This window comes from Canis aureus, chromosome 21 (assembly GCF_053574225.1).
Source record: "Canis aureus isolate CA01 chromosome 21, VMU_Caureus_v.1.0, whole genome shotgun sequence".
Taxonomy (NCBI): domain Eukaryota; kingdom Metazoa; phylum Chordata; class Mammalia; order Carnivora; family Canidae; genus Canis; species Canis aureus.
The window spans coordinates 620,927-642,297 of record NC_135631.1 but is presented as its reverse complement, the minus strand read 5'-3'; the positions used below and the strand labels follow the sequence as shown (position 1 = coordinate 642,297).

The following is a 21,371-nucleotide window of genomic DNA, read 5'->3' as shown; positions in this document are numbered from 1 at the left end:
AACCCCCACGCACCTCGGATTTGCTAGGTCCTTTCTTTGGCCCTTTCTTCACGGGCCCTGGGGTGGCATGGTGCCTTGGGGCTTGGCAGCCAGCAGTCCCAGAGATTTGGTGCTCTCTGTTAGGGCTTGGAGTGAGGGGCTGAGGGGCGGCCACAGAGGGAGGGTGCTTGGGCCCTGTGTCAGGCAGTGGCTGCCTGCTGTGCTGAGTGGCTCTGTTTCAGGCTTGCCAGCATCCCCAGAAGGGTCCAGAAGCTGGACCCTCGACTGAGGAGCGGAGGCCCTCTAGTTCGCAGGAAGTAGAAAAAGTGTTATTTACAAAGAACATATTAAAAATACAATAGAGGACCGGTTTCCCCTGCACTCCCCTATCCCGGCTCAGAGGGGAGCTCCTTCCTCACTGGGGTCAGAGTCTCAGAACCAATTCCTCCGGGTGCTGCTCCCCACATGTCTGATTTTGAGGGTTGGGGGATTCTTGTTTCTGGGCTATGCTCAACTCGGAAGGGCAGCCGAGCTGTGTTGGGGGTTTTCACTGGGCCAGGTTCCGGCGGCCCACAGCTCCAGGGACTTAGGATATGTCCGAAAGCACCCTTGTCTGCGTCCATGTTCTAGCTGGGGCAGAAATTATTTCCAGGCAGTAAATACAGAGTCGTCTCAGGAAACAGGTCTGCCTCTTGATGTTTTGTGCTTGGTACCTGGTTCTGTGGGGAGAGAAGGAAACAGGTCAGAGGAGGAAACCCTGCACCCTAGAGAAGGTTCAGGGAGGTGAGGGATAGGCCCCAAGCCCCCGGTTTGATAACAGGGACAGAGGCTGTCCCTCTGGGCCAGGGGCTACCTCTTCCTGCTGGCAGCTCCACAGGGGTGTGAGTCCATCAGGAAATTCTCAGGGGCTCTTTTGGGCGGCCTTCTGAGATGGAGTTTGGGAGGAGGTGTTCAGGTTGACCATCCTTCTGCTACTATTGCCAAATTAGCCCCCATTACCAATATAGTGGATGTTTATATATATATTTTTTTGTCTATGAGAGTTAAGATGTACAGATGCCCCCATTCTGGATGGGCAGGGCGGGCAGGAGGTGAGGAATTGAGGGGCCAGGGCTTATCTGTAGGGCTGTTCCGGGATCCCAGGGGGCCGGCCAGGGAGCCCAACTCACCTTTCACAGTCTCTGAGCCCCGTGTAAATCGTAGTCACTATCGGAGGAGTTATCAGGCTGGGTGGAAACACGATTCAGGGCCCCTTCCAGAGCTGCAGAAAGAAAAGAGGCCATTTGCAGCAGGCTTACCCCACCAGGCTACACAGAGAGAGCCCCTCAGAGCCCAGGGCCCCATGGGGTCTGAGGATCACAGGGGCTTAGGAGCTGGTGGGTGGCTTGACAGTCCTGTATCTGTTTTGATAAAAAATCAGCCGGTGTTCACTAATGATACTGAACTCTGGGCTCCCTGGGGGCTTAATTGTTAGTGCCAGTCAGGGAACATTCAATTCAGGCCTCCTGCAGGTCTGCAAGGGATCCAAGGGGCCTCATTTACCATCTGGCCCACAAGGCCCTGCAGAGAAACAGGCCTGTTAGGTCACAGCAGTGCTGTGGTTTAATGGCATCTCGGCATATTCTCTCTAGCTGAGTGGCTCATGGTCTCTGGGGGGACAAGCTGAGGCCGGTTAAGGCCGGATCTGTTTCATACCACTGTCAAAGGGCAGTTAGAGCCCCCACTCCCCTGGGGCATCCTGTGTCTGGGTGTGGCCTGTGCTCCGGCCTGCCTTCACCCTGGAAGCCTGGCTGCTGCTTACCTGCATAAGCAGAGACGTGGGAGTTCCTGGGAGGCTGGCTGTATTCATTCTCCACATGTGAGACAGCAGGGTTCTCAACCTGGGACCGGACGGTCGCCGTGTGGTTGCGATGGAAAGACACTGAGCAAATGCAGGAGATGGTGTCATTAGCCTTCTTGCTCTGTCTTCCTCTGCTCCTCCTCCCCAACAGGGGCCCGGAATTGAGATTTCTTGTTTCCATTGTAGGATGGGGGAAAGGCCAAGGGCACCCACACCTCCTCACTGCATCCCTCTGCTCCTTTCTTCCTGAGCAGGTGCATTCTTGCGGGGACTCAGACTTCCTGAGCAGCTTGGGTTTGGCCAGCAATCTGGCAGGGTGGGCCTTCAGCTGTCAGTTAGTCATTCATCAGGTATTTATTAGGCAGGGATTGGAACACAGGTGATAGGCCAGATACAGTCCCTCCTCTCCTGGAGCTGAGGGGCTTTATATTGTAAAAGAGACTTCACAGCACACCTTGATTTGCAAAAGGGAAGGAAGAACATGGAGTGGGAGAAGGGCCATGGTTCTGTCCGTTAGGGTGGTCTGGCTGTGGCTAGAGGGACAGAGGATGAAGAACGAGGGTATGGGATGGGCTAGCTGTTACAAAATGTTTTAAAATTGGCCTTTTAAAATTGTTCCATGAGAAAACGAGCTTGGACAACCTTTCTTGCAAAAATGCCCAATACGGTTCTAGTAAGTCCTGAAATAAAGAGCCGCGCCTCGTTTTGCTTACCTCACTGATTTCTGAATCTATGTGATGGTGGAATACCACCTGCTGACCCCTGTTGACCACAGTCCCACCTTAGATGAACTTGGTGGAGATCAGAGGCCTAAAGTAGCTGCTGGCTTCGTAGGTGGTCAGCAGAGAGCCGTTGACCCCCTGTGGACACTGGCTGGGGCTGAGGGAGGACTTTGCCTTCCGCAACACTTACTGTTCTGGTTCATTCCCGTCGGGCCAATCCACTGGCGCTGCTTCTTCTGGCGGACTGGGTGACAGACAGGAAAGGCACATGAGGCAGAGGCTGGGCAGGGATCATGGGAGGGAAGGATGGGGAGACTTGTGTGGGGGAAGGTGGGGGGGGAGGCAGGAGGCAGCAGGCGCAGCTGAAGGAGAGACTGCTGGACTTTGCCCCCTGAAATCCTTCGGGATCTCAGTTTTCTGACTTGCTCAGGAGGGTGACTGGGCCCATCTAGGGTGAAGGGGCGTGTTGAGGGGGCTGCTTGTCCAGGAGAAACAACCACGGGGCCTTAGAACCAGAATTAAGCCTGGGAGGGCAGGAGGGACCTGGCCGACACTGTGCACCTCCCGGTCTTCTCTTGGCCTCTCTAATCTCACTTCCAGTCTCTGCATAATTTTGCTCCGAGCTCTGCAAGGCAAGGATACCAGCCCCCTACATTCACAAGGCGCGCCCTCGCCCATCAGGTAGATGAAGAAACTGAGGTTCAGGGAGGAAGCGGCTCAGTAGCAGCCCCGGCAGGCAGTCGCTTGGGGTTGGAGCCGGGCCTGGACCCAGACCTGGAGCCTCGGCTTGGGGTGGGGGGGGCAGGTGTGCGCCAATCAGCGCTCACCGTATTCCTGCTTCTCTCTCTGTTCCCACCGGCGGGAGAGGGGTGGGCCGGGTAGGGAAGCCCAGATGCTCTCCTGCACACCCCCCCCCCCACAGGGGCTTGAAAGTGAGGGGGTTCGGGGCGCCCGCACCTACATTTCTTCACCAGCTTCCTGTAGGCGTGAGGACCGCACACGACCAGCAGGACTGCCAGGAGCACAAGGGCCAGGACGATGCTCATCACGGTGCCTGCGCCCAGGCCTGCCGGGTTTGGGTCCTGGCCTGGGGGAGGCAGAGGTCAGGGGGATCCTGGCTGGGAAGTGGGAACTGTCCGCTCAGAGGGAGGCCGCTGGCTCCCCCACCCCCCACCCCTTGCTCCTTGCAGTTCACCAGCATGTGCCAGAAGGCAGTTATCTACTGGCCTCTCCACCTGTCTCTCAAACTCTCTGCTACCCATTCATCTGTCTCCTACCTGTCCTCCAGCTATCACTGGCCACTCTTGTTATCAACTATTTCACTTTCTACCCTTTGCCAGCTGCTTATAAGTGATCACCTTGCCATCGTATGCTAAGAGCCATCCACCCATCGGTCCACCCGTTCAGCCCTCCATTCATCTATTTCCTCTCTTTTATGCGTGATTCAATGACCAGTTCTCCCTTGCTCTTCTAGCTTCCATCCTGGAAGACTAGAAGACAGAAGGAAAGCTCCTTATCCATTATGACCAATCTCCTCTTTATGGTTCATGCTCATTGTTGTCTGAGCACAATAGCCCCCCTCCACCCCCCTTTGCCACCTCTCCAACCTTTTCTAGGACTCCGAGCCTCTGTCTAGGCCTGGAGCCTGTCCTTCAGAAGCACACTCACTGGTGAGGTCCTAGAAGGGAAAATCCAGCACTGCCCTCTGCCCACTGTAGGCTGTGGCCAACTCACATGTGACAAATACCCTTCTGCAGTAGGTTTTTCTCTCTTGAAGCTGGTGGCACTGGGACAGCTTCTCCTCAGGGCAGAAGAGCCCGTGGGAGGTTTTCTCGGTGGCATCCAGCACCCGGAAGGAGTTGAGTTTGCCGCAGCGCTGCTCCTGGCACACCTCCTCCCACCGCGCCGTGCCCTTTGCCCGAGGGACGTCGCACAGGACCTCCCACTGCCTGCCCTGGCGCACCTCCACAGAGCCTTCACACAAGCCGCTGCCCCCCACCAGGCGGCTCTGCACCTTGGGCTGGAAACCTGGAGAGGGGAAGCAGTGGAGGGCAGGTGAAAGGTTTGGGGGAGCTCTAGCCTACCCTGGCCTGGCTACTGGGGCCCCGTGTCGCTGGCCAACAGGGGGCCATGGCAGAGCCCAGCTCGTGGGGAGCTGGGGTCGCCTTCCTGTCTGTTCTTCCCTCCTTCTGGCATCTTCTGGCATTGCCCCCATCCAGCTCCTTCCCTGGCGTCTCTATCCTGAGATGTGACAGCATGGGTGCTCTCAGGGAAGATGCCGAGAGAGGGCAATGCTCACGGCAGCCGCTGGAGGGACTCAGTCCCCGCACAGGTGACAGTGAAAGAAGAGCTGTGAGAAACAGGCTCCACCTGGGTCCTCTAACCTTGGAGAACCATCCCTGGCCAGGCGGGAGGGCTTTTCAGAAAGGAAAAACTGAGGCCTAGTGACAGGAAACAGCTCCTGCCCCGGGTCCTGGTACTTCAGGGGTGGGACAGAACCCAGGATTCCTGCTGCCCAGCCTCAAGGGGTGGGCTTTCACGAGAGGACTCGGTTTGACAGAGACTGAATCCATTTCTGCTTGCCAGGGTGGGGCCTGGGGTGCACAGCTGAGGCCCACCTGTGCTCAGGTTAGAGGGGGCTGTGATCTCACCCATTTGGCCAGTTTCCAGAACATCCATCTAAAAGGCCTTAGTAAATTTTCTACTTAGAAAAAGAATTTCAAAGGCGAGCCCTTTTGGGTCTGATTTTGCACGTTGTAGCCTGCAGGAGGGCAGTGGCGAGTGGGTCTGAGAACCAGACTATCCACCCGGCCATCAGGCCCAGAGAGACCCTGGGTGGGGGACGCTGGGCCGCTCCTACCTGGAGGAGGTGGTGTTTCACTAATTCATACCTGGCATCCACCGGGCTAGGGGGTGGTTGCGGGGTGCAGAGGGAGTGGGGGTGGTATGCTTGCGGGGTAGCCCAGAGGTCCAGGGCAAGGCTTCCTAGATCTTTGCACACACACCCCGAGGACCTTGCTGAAATGCGCATCTGATTCAGTAGGTCTAGGTTGGACCACTATATCTGCATTTCTAAGCAGCTCATGTAGCTGGTGCTGCTGGTCTAGGACCACACTTTGGGTAGCCAAGGCTGGGACCACAGACTCTGGGGTGACGTGGCTTGAGTAGAAATCCCAGCTAGTGCTCTGTGATATTGGGCAAGAAATGTAACCTCTCTGCGCCTCAGCTTCCTCATCTGTAAAGTGAGGATAATAATAGCGCCCAGCTCCTCAGGCTGTTGTGAAAATGAATGACCCTCCTGGGAAGGTCCCTGTCACCCAGGAAATGCTCGGTAAGTCGGACTTCGTATAGTCTGGACTCCACTAGAACCCTTCTGGTGATGGGAACCCACCCCTTCCCTTACTCTGACCTGCAGTCTCTTCCTCCTCCATTTCCCCAGGGATCCTGGTTTGGGGGTCCCCGAGAGCATCCTCCTTGGTCTTCTCTCCTCAGCCACACCAGATTCACCAGTCTTTTTGTTGTCTTTGTGTAGGAGCCTCCGCAAGCAGCTCTCTGGGGACCTGCTCTGGTCTCCCTCTGCCCGCTGTGCAGGGGGTAGGGTGGGACAACCTCCCACTTGTTACCATTGCTCCAGCCTCCTCTGTCTCTGGGGTTTGCAAACTCCCCTCCTTCAAGGCTAGTCCCCTCCAAGTGCTCCACCTGCTCTGATCCTTGGCACAAGTCCTAATTCCCACCTAAAGAGCCTTCTCTCCTCTGTTCCCCCAAACCCACAAGGAGACCTTGCCTCATCCTGAAAGTCCTGTTGATCTCCCACCGAGCCGCAGCCAAGCTGGCAGTGCATCTGGGCTTGTTCTGGGTTATTTTGCGTGAGTATAGCTTCCCCCCACCCCATCCTGCCCTCTGTTTCCCTCCCATTCTGCTCTGCATGGTGCCCAGGGCCCTGTGCTACCCACAGGGGTTTCCAGGAACAGGTGTTGACTGATCATCTGGGGGCACCTCTTGGGTCCTCGCTGAGTCTCACTCACCAGAACAGACAATGGCCAGAGCTTGGCTGCCCTCATAGGGCGATACTTTTCTGAAGCACTGCTCCAGGGAGGCACAGCTCATGTTCTGGATCTTCCATCGAATTGGCAAGGGCTTGTTCTCCCCTGGATCTTGTGTCCTGGCTGTCTCAGCCTCTGGCAGAAGCTTTAGGAAAGAACCACACTGCAGGGCGGCACAGATGCGGTTCTCTAGGTCCTGGGTCCTGTCCTGGGTCCTGTCCTGTGCCTCATAGCTGATGGCACCACCCAGGCTGCCGTAGTAGAGCTCCACCACACCAGCACACCGCAGGGCCCCAGGCCTGGCCACCAGCTGCAGCCTGGGAGGAGCTGTGGAGGGAGAAAGAGGGGAGCGGGTCTGAGTACTGCCAGGCTGGCAATGGGGTCCTCCTTGCTCCAGGCTCTCTGGTTCCAACACACAGACGAATGAAAGACTGGCCAACAGCTGTGGGGGGTGGGGAGCTCCCAAATACTGCATAGGGCATACTTCTGCTAAACCTCGTCATGTTTACCTGAAGTTCAAATGCAACTGGGCATCCTGTGTTTTTATTTGCTAGACCTAGCCCCCTGGCCCCAGGGACCTCAGAATCCTCTTACCTGTGGGCTCTGGAGTGGTTGTGGGTGGGGGGCTCGTGGGAGGAGGTGTTGTCTTCGGTGGCTCTGCAATGAGATACTCTGGTGAGGGAGGGGCAGGAGCCCTGGGAGGGGGCTGGAGATGGTGGGGTGGGAAGGATGCAGGTTGGGGGAGGGCTGCCCAAACCCGACGGTTTAGAGAAAGACCTGGAACTTATGATTTAAGTGCCACTTGTCCTACACACTGTCTCTAAATCTGCAAGGTGGGCAGTACCAGCCCATTTTACTGTCGGTAAAACGAAGGTTAAGAGGAGACAGTAATGTTAGCAATTGGCAGAACCAGGTTTTTGGCCTCTTGATCCCACCAGACAGGTGCCAACACCCCCCACCCCAGGTCCCCACCAAGGTATTTTTGGGGGGGTTGTTATAAATCAGGAATGCCCCTGTACCTGCCTGCTGCAGCCTCAGATCCCAGGCCCCAGGCAGCCTCACCGGGGCTGCTGGCTACTCACCCTGGCAGATCAGGCCCAGGGGGTTGCTCTGGCTTGCCACACTGGTGTTGCAGTTGGAAAAGGACCCCACGCGTCCATGGCAGGTGATCGGTTTCTGGGGACTGTTGAAAGCAGGAAAGTAGGCCATGGCCAAGGCCTCCCCACAGTCCAGCCTCCGGCAGAGCTTCAAGGCCAGCCTAAGTTCCTCCCAGGGGTTTGGGCTCTGGCTCCAGCTCCAGCTCCGGCTGGACACTGTGTACCAACTTTTCCCGATGCAGACCTCCAGCTGGCCCTGGCACCGTGAGCTGGAGCCTTTCAGTCTCACCTGGAACTCTGGGGGTCAAAGAGGTGTGTGTGTGGGGGGGGAGAGTCCTCTTCTTTCCCAGTCAGGTTCCCCCTCAGCCAGGCCACCTTCTGCCCCAGGGGCTGCCTTCCTGGCTCCTGTGAGCGTTGTGCTCCCTGACTCTTGGGGTCCCCCCAAAATCAGGCCCCAGAGGGTGGGGCTTGAGACCTCAGAGCCCAGGGGAACTCAGAGCAGCAGGCAAGGGGTGCTCAGCACCTACCGTCCAGCAGGATTGCTCCACTCATGCAGATTCTGCTTCCATAGAAATAGGGCCTGTCGCCTGTTTTTATTTTTCTTTCTGACTTTTCAAATCAATTTTGTTGAGGTAGGATTTAGACACAGAAACATTACTCATGTGTACTCATTGCAAGAGCCCTTGTTCAGTGGAACGTGACAAAGGCATGCCTTTCTGGAACCACCATCCCCTGGAAAGTTCACTTATGCCCATGTGCAGTCGGTTTCCCTGAATCCAGCCTCATCTGCTTCTGTTGCTAGAGAGAAGTTTTGCCTCCTCCCTAATGTTATGTACCTGGAATCACACAGCGTGTTTTTTTGTTTCTGTTGTTCTGTTTTTCTCGTCAGACTCCCTCGCCTTGGCATTTGGGGTTTCTCTGCATCATTGCATGTACCAGCTTCCTTTTTGTTGTGGAATGTCTCACTGTGTGGCTACGCCACCATTTGGTTGCTGTGAACAAAGCTGTGTGGAACATTCACAAGCTGATGTTTGTCTGTGTGGGCACGTGTTCCGTTTCTCTCAGGAAAATACTGAGGAGTGGAATTGTTGGATCATAGGTAGGAGTAGGACTGGTATGATTTTATAAAGCTCCATGAAGTCAAAAAGAAGGAAATATATTTGTATCTGCAGAGATTCCAGAAGGAGAGACAAGACAGGGATATACGTGGTTGTTACCTGGGGTGTTAGGATGCAGAAAGCACTGGGCAGATGAGAGACAGAAATGGAAATGAGATTCATCATTGTAGGGTTTTTTTATATTTTTAAAATTTTAAGCCAGGCAACTGTATTACCTATTCAAGATTTAATTAATTAATTAATTGATTGATTGATTGATTGATTTTACGTGTAAAAAGCTTTGCCAAGTGATTGGGAGGTGGAGGTTTTCCCTGGTTGGAAACTTCTAGGCAGGCTACTTTTTCTTTTTTCTTTTTTTTTTTTTTAAAGATTTTATTTATTTATTCATGATAGTCACACAGAGAGAGACAGAGAGAGGCAGAGACACAGGCAGAGGGAGAAGCAGGCTCCATGCAGGGAGCCCGACGTGGGATTCGATCCCGGGTCTCCAGGATCACGCCCGGGGCCAAAGGCAGGCGCCAAACCGCTGCGCCACCCAGGGATCCCGAGGCTACTTTTTCTTCTGGGCTTGGGAATCAGAGCCCAGGGCTAGGGCTTGGCAAGGTCACTATACCAGTTTGAGACAAAGAGGGGTTGTTGGGGCACCACTGGGTGGCTCAGTGGTTGAGCGTCTGCCTTCAGCTCAGGTTGTGATCCCAGGTCCTGGGATCGAGTCCTGCACTGGGCTCCCTGCATGGAGCCTGCCTCTCCCTCTGCCTGTGTCTCTGCCTCTTTCTATGTCTCTCATGAATACATAAATAAAATCTTTAAATTGGAAAAAAAAAAAAAGGGCTTGTCCAGCACCTGACATTGGCAGAATGTTCTGCAGCTTTCCCTCCGGTGAGCCGACTCGCTGAATCCTCACCAGAGAACAGATGGTCTCCCCATTTTATAGGTGGAGAAATTGGGACTCAGAGAGGACAAGTCACTTGCTAGAGCTCAGAGCTAAGATGCCACTGCAGGCTTCCAGATTCTGGACAGGACCCGCCAAGGCCCCTGTGGCTCCTTCTGGCTGCATGCTTCATAAGACTGTCTAGCCACATTTCTCCCAAAAAACATTCAGCATGATGTGATCTCAGGAAATGTGAAAGAGTGAAGTCTGGGGTGAAATGAGTCTGGGAACTGCTGTATTAAGAAATATCAAACACATTTCTCCACGGCAGGACTTCTCAGAGGCTTTCCTAGGCTGGTACACACAATCAGTCTCCAGTGAGGGATGGTGTTGTCTGCCTCTTATCCAACATGTCCCATAAGCCCTGTTTGGGAAACACTAGCCTCTTAAAGTCCAACTGTGAAGGGAGGACGTGCAGCACACTTTACAACCTCGTGCAGTCTCTCTCTGTAGCCTCAGCTGCAAATGCATTTGACCGGGAAAATCTGGCAGGGACTAAGTAGGAAACAGGATTTTGCAGGGAGCATTTATGGGCCATTATGTTTTCTGTTCATGGTGAGTGGGTCATAATAATAATTATCATGATAATGAGCATGCGGGTGGTGCTTTATGGCCATCCAGGGCATCTGCCAGTGCACAGGCGTCTAAATGTGTATACGAGTATGTGGATGTGCGGGTCTGCATGTGTTGGGGCTCACGCTCTCTCACTCTCTCTCTCTCTCTCTCTCTCTGGGGTGGAGTTCACTCTGGCAGGTCCCCCTACAGCCTGATGGAATCACAGTCCTGTCCCCTCACCACCCTCTGCTCCAGACCTCTGTCTGTCTCTTCCTTACCTGAGTCCTCCCAGTGGGCCCCCCCGAGGCAGGAAGTGACTGTAGAAAAGAGAAAAGAGGGTCAGGAAGTGGAGCCTCCCTCCTACCCCCCATCCCGCCTCATACCCACCCACAGCCTGAGCAGTGCCTCTTCTGCATCCCCCCAAACGTCGGGCTCAGGGGTAGGGAATGTCACACTACACATCAGAACCCCCAGGTGGGTCACGAAACCAGTTTAATGGGCTGCAACTATCAATTTTTCCCCTGTTTTAAAACTTTACTTTTTAAATGAGCATCAGTAACATGAATTTTCCTCTAGTGCACAGATCTATGAATGTTAACACATGCGGAGATCTGTGTGATCACCATCATAGTCAAGGTGACATTTCCATCACCGCCCACCTCAACATTTCCTCGTGCTCTCCCTTTGCAGTGATATATAGCTTTGCAGCCACTGATTTTTAAAAATTATGTGGTAATGCAACCATCACATTTTTTTTTTTTTTTTTGCAAAACGAAATGGCTCAGAATAGAGAATGTCAGAATACACGGTTGGTTATGAGGCTTTGTGCATTTGGCTGCAGTGTAAAACTGTCGTGAGCACTGCTTTCAATCTGAAAAAGTTTGAGCCTCACAGTTGTAGAGAACCGGAGAAATGACCCAACATGAGAACCCCAGACATCATCTGCTACTTTCTAGTTATCCCCAAGGCAGGGTAAGAATGAGGGCAATTCATCTTAAATAGCTCAGCTTCCAGAGGAGAAGTCGAAGCTCAGAGATGGAGGGGCTGGCCCAAGACAGTGCAGCCAGGTGGCTCAAAGGAGTCAAGACCACAGCCCCGGTTAATGGTGGGTCGGGGACCTGGCCTCCCCTCTAGCATGGCTCCTGCCCAGGCCTGTTCAATAGCCACGGGGGCCCTTTGAGAAGTCCGGCCTCCTCCCAGCCCCGACTGACTCCAGAGTGGGAGGTAAGCTGGCTCACTGAAGGGATTGTCACAGAGCGGCCTGTGGCTGGCTCATCTGTGGCTGGGGGAGGACGCTGGATTTGGGTGGGCCTGGGCCAGGGTGGCACGCTCGCGTGGCTTCGGAGCCCCGTCCCATGTTTGCGGCTCAGCTTTGCCAGCCATGAAGTAGATGTTCTGATTTCCACCTTATGACTCCTGGGCTTGCTTCTCGATTGGCAGCCAGGACAGTCAGGGTGACTACTTTAGAGGGGAAATGACTCCATTTCAGTTGCTTTTGAGAAATTGTTGCTGTGTGTTTAAAAAAAAAAAAAAAGAAAATAGGTGTGCTTTAAAAAGCTTATTTTTGCCTGAGTGTTTTGGAGCTGGTAGTAGAATTTTAAAGGAAGACGTGCCCACAGTCAAGACTCCCTGGAATAATGCTGGCGCCATACTGTGATGTTCTGGCATTGGTGCTCAGGGCTGCTGGTGCTGTTGTGTTGCTGGCTGGGCCTGGGGCAGGCCTGGGGAGGATGGCAGGTCCACGGGGGAGCTTTGCCAGCCTGAGATGCTTGGAGAGCCAGGGAAGAGGGCCCACGCAAGACCTTCATATCCCCCCAAGTCACCATAGTCAAAATTCATTATTGATAGCAGCTATCAGTTATTGAGCACCTGCTGTGTACTCAGCACTCAGGGTGGCTCCTGATAGATTCCATTGTTAACCTTCCACACAGCTCCATGGTGTGAGTTGCATATATTCATGGTGTAGACGTTGGGAGAAGGAGAATGCCCTGTGCAGGGGGACACTGCCAGCAACTGGCAAGGCCTGGATTCAAACTGTGAGTCTGCCTTCCAAACCTGTGCTCTCTGCTGCCTGCTTGTGTCTCCCAGTGCCAAGTTTGGGGATGCAGAGATGAACACGGCCTAGAACCTGTCCCCCTGGTTTTTGAGTCTCCAGACATTGGAGCCCCTGGAGGCAGGGACCAGACCAGACCATTCTTGTAGATCTCACATAGGATGGCCCAGGCCCTCCTTAGAGAATGTTTCTGGGAAAGACTAAACAAGCTGGAGAACCAAGTAAAATTCCCAAAATGCTCTGTTGAGGAAGGGCATCTAGGTATCCCCACACTTTGCCTCCCTCTGGGTGCCTGATGTCCTCAGTGGAGCAGCATTTCCTGGCTCATCCCTCCTTCACCATCACCATCACTGTCACCATCACCACCATCACTATCACCACCATCATCACCACTACCACTATCATCACGATCACTACTACTATTAACAACACCATCACCGGCACCACCGGCACCGTGACTACCATCATTGTCACCATCGGTACCACCAGTATCATCACCACCACTACCATCACATCATCACCATCACCATTACTACCATCATTACCTCCATCAGCCTAACCATCACCACCACCATGATCAAAATTACCGTCAACAACAATACCACCATCACCATTACTATCAGCCTCACCACCATCACCATCAGCCTTACCATCCCCATCATCACCACTGGCAACACTTTAATTTTTTTTAATTTTTTATTTTTTTATAAAACAGAGCTCAGGCTCTGCCTTTTTTTTTTTTTAAAGATTTTATTTATTCACTCATGAGAGACACAGAGAGATAAAGAGAGGCAGAGACACAGGCAGAGGGAGAAGCAGGCTCCATGCAGGGAGCCTGATGCGAGACTCGATCCCGGGATCCCAGGATCATGCCCTGGGCCGAAGGCAGGTGCTAAACCGCTGAGCCACCCAGGGATCCCCCTGGCAACACTTTAAGAGTTCACATTTACCCAGGCATTTGTATATGTTGCCTCTCTCAAACTTCATTGCTCTATGAAGTAGGCACTATTGGGTTTTTTTTTTTTAAATTATTTATGTTAGAGAGACAGAGACAGAGGAGGAGAGAGTGTGTGCGAACAAGGGGATGGGCAGAGGGAGAGGGAGAGGGGGAGAGAATCCTCAAGCAGACTCCCCACCGAGCACGGAGCTTGATGCAGGGCTTGATCTCACCACCCTGAGATCATGACCTGAGCAGAAACCAAGAGTTGGATCCTTAACCGTTAGAGCCACCCAAGTGCGCCAGTAGGCACCATTATTTTGATCTCCATTTTATAGATGAAGAAGTGGAGAAAGATGAACTAACATGCTGAGCAGCAGGTTGCTGCTGGGGCTGGGACTCAAAGCCAAGCCATCTGTCACTCCTCCTTTTGCCAGTTTACTGCACGTTCATGGTGTGCAGATGTGATGAACAGGAATGAACTTGGAATTTCCTTCAGTTAGTGAAACACGCTGTGGGGAGACTTTTCCGTGAACTTGCTCTATGGTCCTGGCAAGTCACTCGCCCTCTCTGGATGTGGTTTCCTCAACTGTAGAACGAGAAAGTTAGACCCCGCGATCCCTCACCTTCCTCTTGGGCCAGCCTTCTCTGCTCTTCCTGCTGTATCTCAGAGGCTGTCAAGGGCCAGGGACCAGTGGACAGTGAGACGTGTGACTGCCTCAGAGCCTTCTAGGTGCTTCGTTCTGTCTGTCCAGAGATATGTTTAGGTTGTCATTGTCCACGACATATTTCCATTCTTTGAGCTTCTCCTCACAGGGGTCTGACCAAGAGCCTCCTTCCCTGGAACCCTGCAGATAACACTTAGGTTCTCTCTGAGACCCTCCGGGGCTGCAGCGAGGCCTAGCGGGTTGCAGAATCCGCAACCAGAGGCCCAGAGACCCTAGGCGACCATGAAGCATGGTGTCCTTTGCTAACCTGCCATCCACAATCGCAGCCTAGCAGCTGGGGCCAGGAACGAGAATCCTCCAAAGGCTCCTCGTTCCCCTGCCCCCTCCCCTCGGAGCCGAGCCCAGAAGGAGTTCAGGGCCGAGAAAGCCCGAGAATGTGAGAAGGCATCTTCACTCTCCTGGCCTCGCTCTTCATCTCCCCATTTACAGAAATTTAGTCATTTTGACCCTACCTGCACCGGCGGGATCTCTGTGAGAAGTCCGTGCATTCCAGAAGGCACCCAGAGAGGGTAGGCACCCTCGTTCCTACCCGCCTGGTCCTCTTGCGTCCCCAACATTCTCAGTGATTCTCACTTTGGTTCTCTGTGTGATACCGCTGGCTGCATCAGGCCGTGGATTGGTTTTATTGGCTCTGCATGCTGCTTAAAATTTTTTTCAGTCAACTTTTAAAAATTAGGTTTCTTTGTGTTTTGTTTGGCTTAAAAAAAAAAAAAATCCCGGGATCCCTGGGTGGCGCAGCGGTTTGGCGCCTGCCTTTGGCCCAGGGCGCGATCCTGGAGACCCGGAATCGAATCCCATGTCGGGCTCCCGGTGCATGGAGCCTGCTTCTCCCTCTGCCTGTGTCTCTGCCTCTCTCTCTCTCTCTCTCTCTCCCTGTGTGTGTGTGTGACTATCATAAATAAATAAAAATTAAAAAAAAAATCCCAAGAGTGAAATGTTTTTGGAAAATAGGATCCTCGGGCCTCATCAGGCTACCTCCCCAAGAGCTCCCATGCAGCAACCTGTGGGATCTGGTTTGCCAGCACCCCTGAGGCCCCTTGCTGTCACCTTGTGTCTGGAGAGCTCCAGCTTCAATCTCATGATGGTTTCTGCCGAGAGACATGAATTTTCATGCCATATGGGATGTGCAGGATTATAAATAGCATCCCGTTCATTCAGGTCAGGATCGGCACCAAAGGCACTTTCCAGAGATCTGCAGACGTTGTTTGGGTTTTGGAATTGCTGGAGAACGTTTATGGACTCGTGTTGGTGGTTCTACTTTGCAGTACTCGGCAGAGCCAGGACTTGGCCCAGGCTGGCCAGCCTCTGGCTCACTCCGACACTCCTGGGGCCCGTGAACATCTGCCTTTGCAACCACCATGTACTGGGAAGTGGAGACAAGGCAGCAGGGTCCCAGGGAGGGGCTGGGACATGTCTGATAGGAGCAGTGAGAGTGAACATGTGTGATGCTCCTACCTCATGCAGACCCCAGGGCAAGCTCTCGGCACGGGGGACCTGGCCCCCATCCTCCCAATAGCCCTGCTGCAAGGGGCTGCTGTCACCCTGTTTCCCAGATCGGGAAATGGATGGACTTAGTGAGGTTTGGAAGTCAGATGTTCCAGCTTTTCCATAAACAACAAGTCCCTCTAATAGTCTGCAAACATCTCATCAATTCACAGCAAACACCACAGGTCGGACTGCCTTTTGGGGGGGGGGGGCGGCGTTTTGGATTTTTCTTCCTTTCATCCTCTGATGAGAGGCTGATTAGAAGGTCAGAAACCCCCTTTCCTGAAACGGAGCTGTGTCTAACCTGAGTCTGTATCAAGGCTTTAGGGAAACAGATGGCAGAGGCCCCCAATTCTGTTTCTCGGTGGAATACCAGATGAGGTGATTGGTTTCTGATCGGGAGTCTTTTTGTGTGCAAAACATGCAGAGAGTCGCTGAGTTTATGCCAGGAAAAGCCTGGGGACTGGCACCCACAGAAGGAACAGCAGATTCAGACCTCTAAGCCTGCTCACGGGCCCTGCACTGACCTGTTGATATGAACAGATCCCAGGCAGGACAGCTGTCACAGTCTAAACTGTCATCACTCTCTCACTGGTGCCTGCTATTTGCACGTATTTAATGCCACGTACGCATCTCCACTGTGACAGTGATAAGACCTTCATTTTGTTCGGAGCTTCCTATATCCCAAAGGTGTTTCCCCCCACAGCACCCTAAGGAAGTGCCCATGCTTATGCTCCTTTTCAGATCAACAAACTGAGGTTCAGAGAGGCTGAGCAACTTGCCCAAGGTCACACAGTTTGCTGATGGTAGAGTCAGGACAAGAAACCCCATCTCCATGACTTGACAGGGTCCTGTGGGAATCTACCACTGGGAGAACCTGGAGCCTGCTCACCCCAGGGTACAGGTAGGGGAACTTGAGGCCAAGGAAGGAAGGGCTCACTCTGGATGTCTCCATGGGAATCTGTGGTGGCGCAGGACCCTTTGCACTTCTGCCAGCCACCACTGATTTTCCATCCTGTCCCTACCACATGTGTCTCAATGATGTCCCAGGGGAGAGGGGCGTTTCAGGGGCCTGTGAGAACCAGACATGGTGATGATGATGATGATGATGATGATGGTAGTGTCTATGGAGGAAGTGACCCGGGGCCATAATCCCTCATCTGCAACTTAATACCCTAAACCATAAGTCTTTTCTAGTACACTTGGCAGGAGGGTATTTGCAGCCTTTAATGAGTCTCTCTTAGTGTGTGAATTCATGTTTCATTGAATGGGAATGTGTTTGATTAGGGGGTGTTACCAAGACCTCATTGGCGCATGATGAACACATAGTACATACACAGTATGACCCCCAATCTGGAAAATTCTGCCTCCTGTGGATGCCTAGCCCCTCTCGGGCCTGCCCTGCCTGTTGCGTGTACGCTTGCAAACCCCTATGGACCACGTCCCTCTTTTGCCTGCCTGGCTGGCTCTTTCCTGCATCTGTGTCTTAGAAGAGATGTCACTTCCTCCGAGAGGCCCTCCCTGCCTACGCAGCCCCTGGACTGGGCATGCTCCTCAGGGAAGTTGGCCACAGGGTCCCACCTGCTCTTGTGTTCTTCACTGCACTTACCACAATGCTTAGGAATTTGTAACTATTTCGGGTGCTTCCTCCATTAGGGTAAGGATTCCCGTCTTGTTTACTATGATCCCAGATGCTTTACAAGCATTGGGCATATAACAGATGCTCCATAAATATTCGTAGTTGGATAAATGAAGGTGTGAGTGACCCGTGTAAGAGGGCTGGGGAGAGGAGATTCGATGGCCAGGCTGGCGTCTGGCAAGACTCTCTACTAGGTCCGACCTCACTTTGTTCCCTCCGGACTCTGACCTTGGTGATGATGAGAGTAATAACTACTATGACCATCCGTGCTTACTGAGCACCTACTATGTGCTCTAAACCAGCATTCCTGCTAAAAGCTCTACATTCATCAATTCATTTAATCCTTACAAATCTCTGTGAGACATATGCTCTCAGTGACTTTGTCCTGCCCCAATGCTGGCTTCTGCAGTCCTGGTGGCCAGGCCTGACCCTCAGGGCTGTCTTCACACACCATTGATCCAACCAGGTGAGCCCCAGGCAGGCTGGGGTTGAGGGCAGCAACAGAGGGGACCAGCTGTCACACCACCCAGGCATGCCGTGGGTATCTGTGTGCCCCAAAGGTCCCCAAGTCACAATCTGGATGGCCAGCCAGGAGTCCCCAGCCCTCAGCAACCCTGCCCTTGGAGGGGACATGTCTGCAGGAGGTAGTTGTGATCTGCAGCCATTTCTCTATTTGTGGGAGTGGCTTTGGCGTGTCTGTATTTTTAGGGTACAGGGGGCCTCCATGAGAGCAGGAGTGCCGGGCTGGAGTTGGCCCTGCTGCTCACTAGCTGCTGTGCCCTGGGCTTTGCTTCTTGGCTCTTCTGGAACTCAGTTTCCCTGACTATGAAATGGGGGCAATGGGCCCACCAACCTCATGAGCTGTTGTGAAGCTTACAGAAGAAAGTAGCTTTTAAAGGTACTTTGTAAGCTGTGATCCATCGAACAGTGAGAATGTTCACTATCTACCAGTTCACACAAACACCGGAAAGCATGAGCTCCTGGGTTTCCAGATGGTTCTCAAACCCCCCGGGGAAGGTGCTGCCTTCCAGTCTCCCTGACTCTGGGCTCTGCTGGGATAGGGCAGCTGCTGGATCTGGCCAGGAAACTGGTCCCATGATGGGCTTCACTTGGGAGCCCCAGAGAACAGGACTCCATTCCCGTTCTCGGCGGGGAGCCTGGCAGCCTCCCTGGTCGCAGCTCCTTGGGAGGATCCTATCTCTAGGCCTCTGCCCTGGGGACAGACGGCATTCGGTATCTCTCGTGGGTCCATGTGAGAAGAGCTGTGTGAACATGTGTGCACCTGTGCCATCATCACATGCACGGACGGAAGGTAAACCTACATTTGGAGACATGTCTGGCCCATGGAAACACACACAAATATTTAAATACACACGTTCACATCTGCTCACACTACACACCAGCCTCTCTAAGAGGGACTGAGGCTCCCTGAACAGGCAGGCAGGTCCTAGCCCCTGGGTCCTTTCCCTGAAAATTGGGAAGCCGTAACACTTCCTTCTCCCCCGGTCAGGCATCTCTCTTGCCCACAGTGCCCTCCAAGCCCTTGAGAGGTGGTCAGACCTCATCCAGTTCACCTCTGCATATCATAAATGGGGAGACCGCCAGCTTCTACCAACTCCCCTCTGCTGTACAGGAGGCCCCAGGCTCAGCCACCCCTGGCCTTACCCCGGCCACCTTCTCAGAGGCCCGGGTGCTCCTGCACAGCCTTGGAGTCCCGGTTCTGAAGCCCTTCATCTGGGGCCTGAGTGAGAGCAGCCCCAGGGTGCACTCCACCCTGGCTGGCCAGCCTCCTGGGGCTCCTCTGGGACAGAGCTGGAGACTGTGGACTCAGGGTGTGTGTCCGATTCATGCTCAGCTGCGTTCTCAGAGGCAGCCCTCTGTGCCTTGGCCCCGTGTGCTCAGAGCATCATAGAACTGCCCAGGAGACAGTGAGCTACGTACGCCTGGGCGCATCTAGGTAAAGGCCAGACGCTCCAAGTGCCGTTGCGGGTGGGGGCACGGCAGAGGAAGCTTGCGCTAGAGGGGGTGCTGGATGACTTGGTTTCTAGGCTGAGAGTCTGATTTAGCATGGGGCCCACCTGGAAGGTGCAGGAAGTACCTCCGCAGTACAAGAAAGAAGCAGAGCTGGGGGGTGGTAAAGGGATGGAAGGGACCAGTGGGGTGGCCCCGACCCTTCCTGATGCTCCAGAGAGGTCACATATAGGCCTGTGTCAGACCGGGGCGAGAACCGGCTTCTCTTCCCTTGCATCCCAAGTCCCAGTAGCCCAGTACTCACCCAGCACCCCCAGCAGGCACAGGGCGGCCAGCGGTGGTTGCTGAAACCCCATGGACGCAGCCTCCTTCTGCCTCAGCCTTGGCAAGCTCGGCATCCCGTGGGTGAGAGGAGTCTGGTCCTGAGTCTCCCTCTCGGGGAGGAGGGGGTGGGGCGGGCAGGCGAGGGCAGGGTACGACAGGGAAGCAGGCGGTGTAGGGCCTGCGTCACCTGTGTTTGAAGTCGAACCGTCAACTTCCTCCTGGTAAAACCATCTGCCCCAGTTTGAATGGCAGCCCTGGCTTCCTGGGCCGGGGCAGTAGCCCTACCACCACCTGACGCCAGGACAGGCCCCAGCTGCTGGGAGGGAGAAGGCCCGGCCCCACGGGTGGGCCGGAGGGGTCTAGGGGGTCGGGGACAAGGCCATCAGGCAGGGGGACCTGCCCAAATGGCCCCCACCGAGCTGTGCAGGGAGGTGAGAGCCGGAGGTGAGGGTGCCACCCAGTTCTTGCCACAGGCATAGTGTTGAAAAATCAGATGAAACCCGCGTCTCCCCTTCACGGGGGTGAATTGGGATTTTACCAACAAGCACAGACAAGGGCTCCTCTGTGAACGCTTGGCTCATGTCAGGCTGTGTGTGAGTGTGAGTGTGAGTCATTTCTGTGTTGACGACGTGGTGCCCATGTCAGTACGAGTGATTTCTATGTCGGTGTGTGTGATCTCCACGTCGGCATGTGTGTATGATTTCCACGTTGGAACGTGTGATTTCCTTGTCCGCATGTGTGGTCTTGGTACAGCTTTGCTCTGACAATAGCTTCAACCTCTGACCTGGTGAGGAACAGGCCTGGTGGCTGGGTCTCTGTGAATTAGCAGGCGGAGACCTAGCCCAGGAGAGGGGCTGTATCCCTAGGCCTGGGCCAGGCTTAGCCCCTCTGCACTCCAGGACAGCGCAGACCTAGGACCAGGCTCCTTGGGGCTGCTCATGATCTGAGCTGCACCAGGAGGCATGAAATGATTCAGAGGCACATAGTTGGCTGTGAACAGTGTGAAGCACGGAGTGGGTGTGAAAGCCTCCCAGCCACACCCTTCCCACCCACTTCAGCAGCTCTGGCTCCTGGGCCCCTCCTTCCCTGGCGTCCTGTCTCCCCTGGGGGAGTTTCTGGTGCTTGCATCTGCTCGCTAGAGGCAAGAATTGAGGCCAGATCAAAGACTGCGGACCCCCATGACAGCTGTAATTGGGACCCGCTGACCGCCTCAAACGGGATTCTCAGGGCCCCTTCCCCTCCTCAAGAGCTGATGCTGCTTTAGATCAGCCAGCCCTCTAGGCCCTGCCCCCTGCCCTCACGTCCATCTCTCCTGTCCTGAGACTCTGGAAATCCCAGACTTTTCCTTTTTTTTAAAGAGAGAGAGCGAGCAAACATGCATGCAAGAGTGGGGGCGGGGGATGGGGGGAGGAACAGAAGGAGGCAGAGGGAGCTGGAGCATCTCAAACAGGCTCCACACTCAGCACGGAACCCGACACAGGGCTCAATCCCACAACCCTGAGATCATGACCTGAGCCGAAATCAAGAGTCAGACACTTAATCAACTGAGCCACCCACGCCCTAAAATCCCAGTCTTTTTATCCATTAATTAATTCATTCATTCAACAAAATTTCACCCGAGGCTAACCATAGGGATGCAGAGATGGGCCAATGCTCTGCTTACACGCTGAGGACCCCCCTGGATAATTTTTCTCTCAAAGACTCAGTGTTTCAAAAGCCTTTATTGGTCACACTAGCCCCATATAGCAAGTGGTCTTCACACAGGCCTGGTGACACTTGGTTTATGTAACTACACCGTGAAAGGGAGAGGGATTCCTCTGAATGCCGAAGTGAGCCTGGGGTGTGGCCTCTTTTATTTTTCCCAACCATCATGGGAAGTGGGCAGTGTTCTATTTCACAGATGAGGGGACTGAAGCTCAGAAAGCAAAGTCCTTGGCTTCCGGAAGCCA

At 53.9% G+C, this 21,371-nt stretch overlaps 1 protein-coding gene and 1 long non-coding RNA gene across 2 annotated transcripts; one reads left to right on the top strand and one right to left on the bottom strand.

Annotated features, from left to right (window-relative positions):
- Window positions 1–286: 286 nt before the first annotated feature.
- On the bottom strand, window positions 287–19,629 carry CD5 (CD5 molecule). The gene is made up of 11 exons (XM_077861840.1): window positions 19,403–19,629; window positions 10,564–10,602; window positions 7,667–7,978; window positions 7,179–7,241; window positions 6,567–6,911; window positions 4,276–4,569; window positions 3,503–3,628; window positions 2,732–2,785; window positions 1,781–1,900; window positions 1,149–1,240; window positions 287–698 (listed from the first exon to the last, which is right to left on the bottom strand). Exons 1-10 carry the CDS (start codon window positions 19,494–19,496, stop codon window positions 1,152–1,154), a joined length of 1,536 nt encoding a protein of 511 aa, XP_077717966.1. The 5' UTR covers window positions 19,497–19,629; the 3' UTR covers window positions 287–698; window positions 1,149–1,151.
- LOC144292108 (uncharacterized) lies at window positions 7,327–13,358 on the top strand. The gene is made up of 2 exons (XR_013359616.1): window positions 7,327–9,132; window positions 9,349–13,358. It is a non-coding gene; the product is annotated as an uncharacterized LOC144292108 (long non-coding RNA).
- Window positions 19,630–21,371: the final 1,742 nt, after the last annotated feature.

What these genes read in the sequence shown, in the direction of transcription:
- CD5 (XM_077861840.1), bottom strand. Translation starts at nt 19,496, where the DNA reads ATGCCGAGCTTGCCAAGGCTGAGGCAGAAGGAGGCTGCGTCCATGGGG. An exon ending in TCTGGCCATTGTCTGTTCTG is followed by an intron (nt 4,570 to 6,566) that starts GTGAGTGAGACT and finishes TCCCCTCTCCAG; the next exon opens with GTTTCCAGCCCAAGGTGCAG. An exon ending in CCACGTCTCTGCTTATGCAG is followed by an intron (nt 1,241 to 1,780) that starts GTAAGCAGCAGC and finishes TTCTTTCTGCAG; the next exon opens with CTCTGGAAGGGGCCCTGAAT.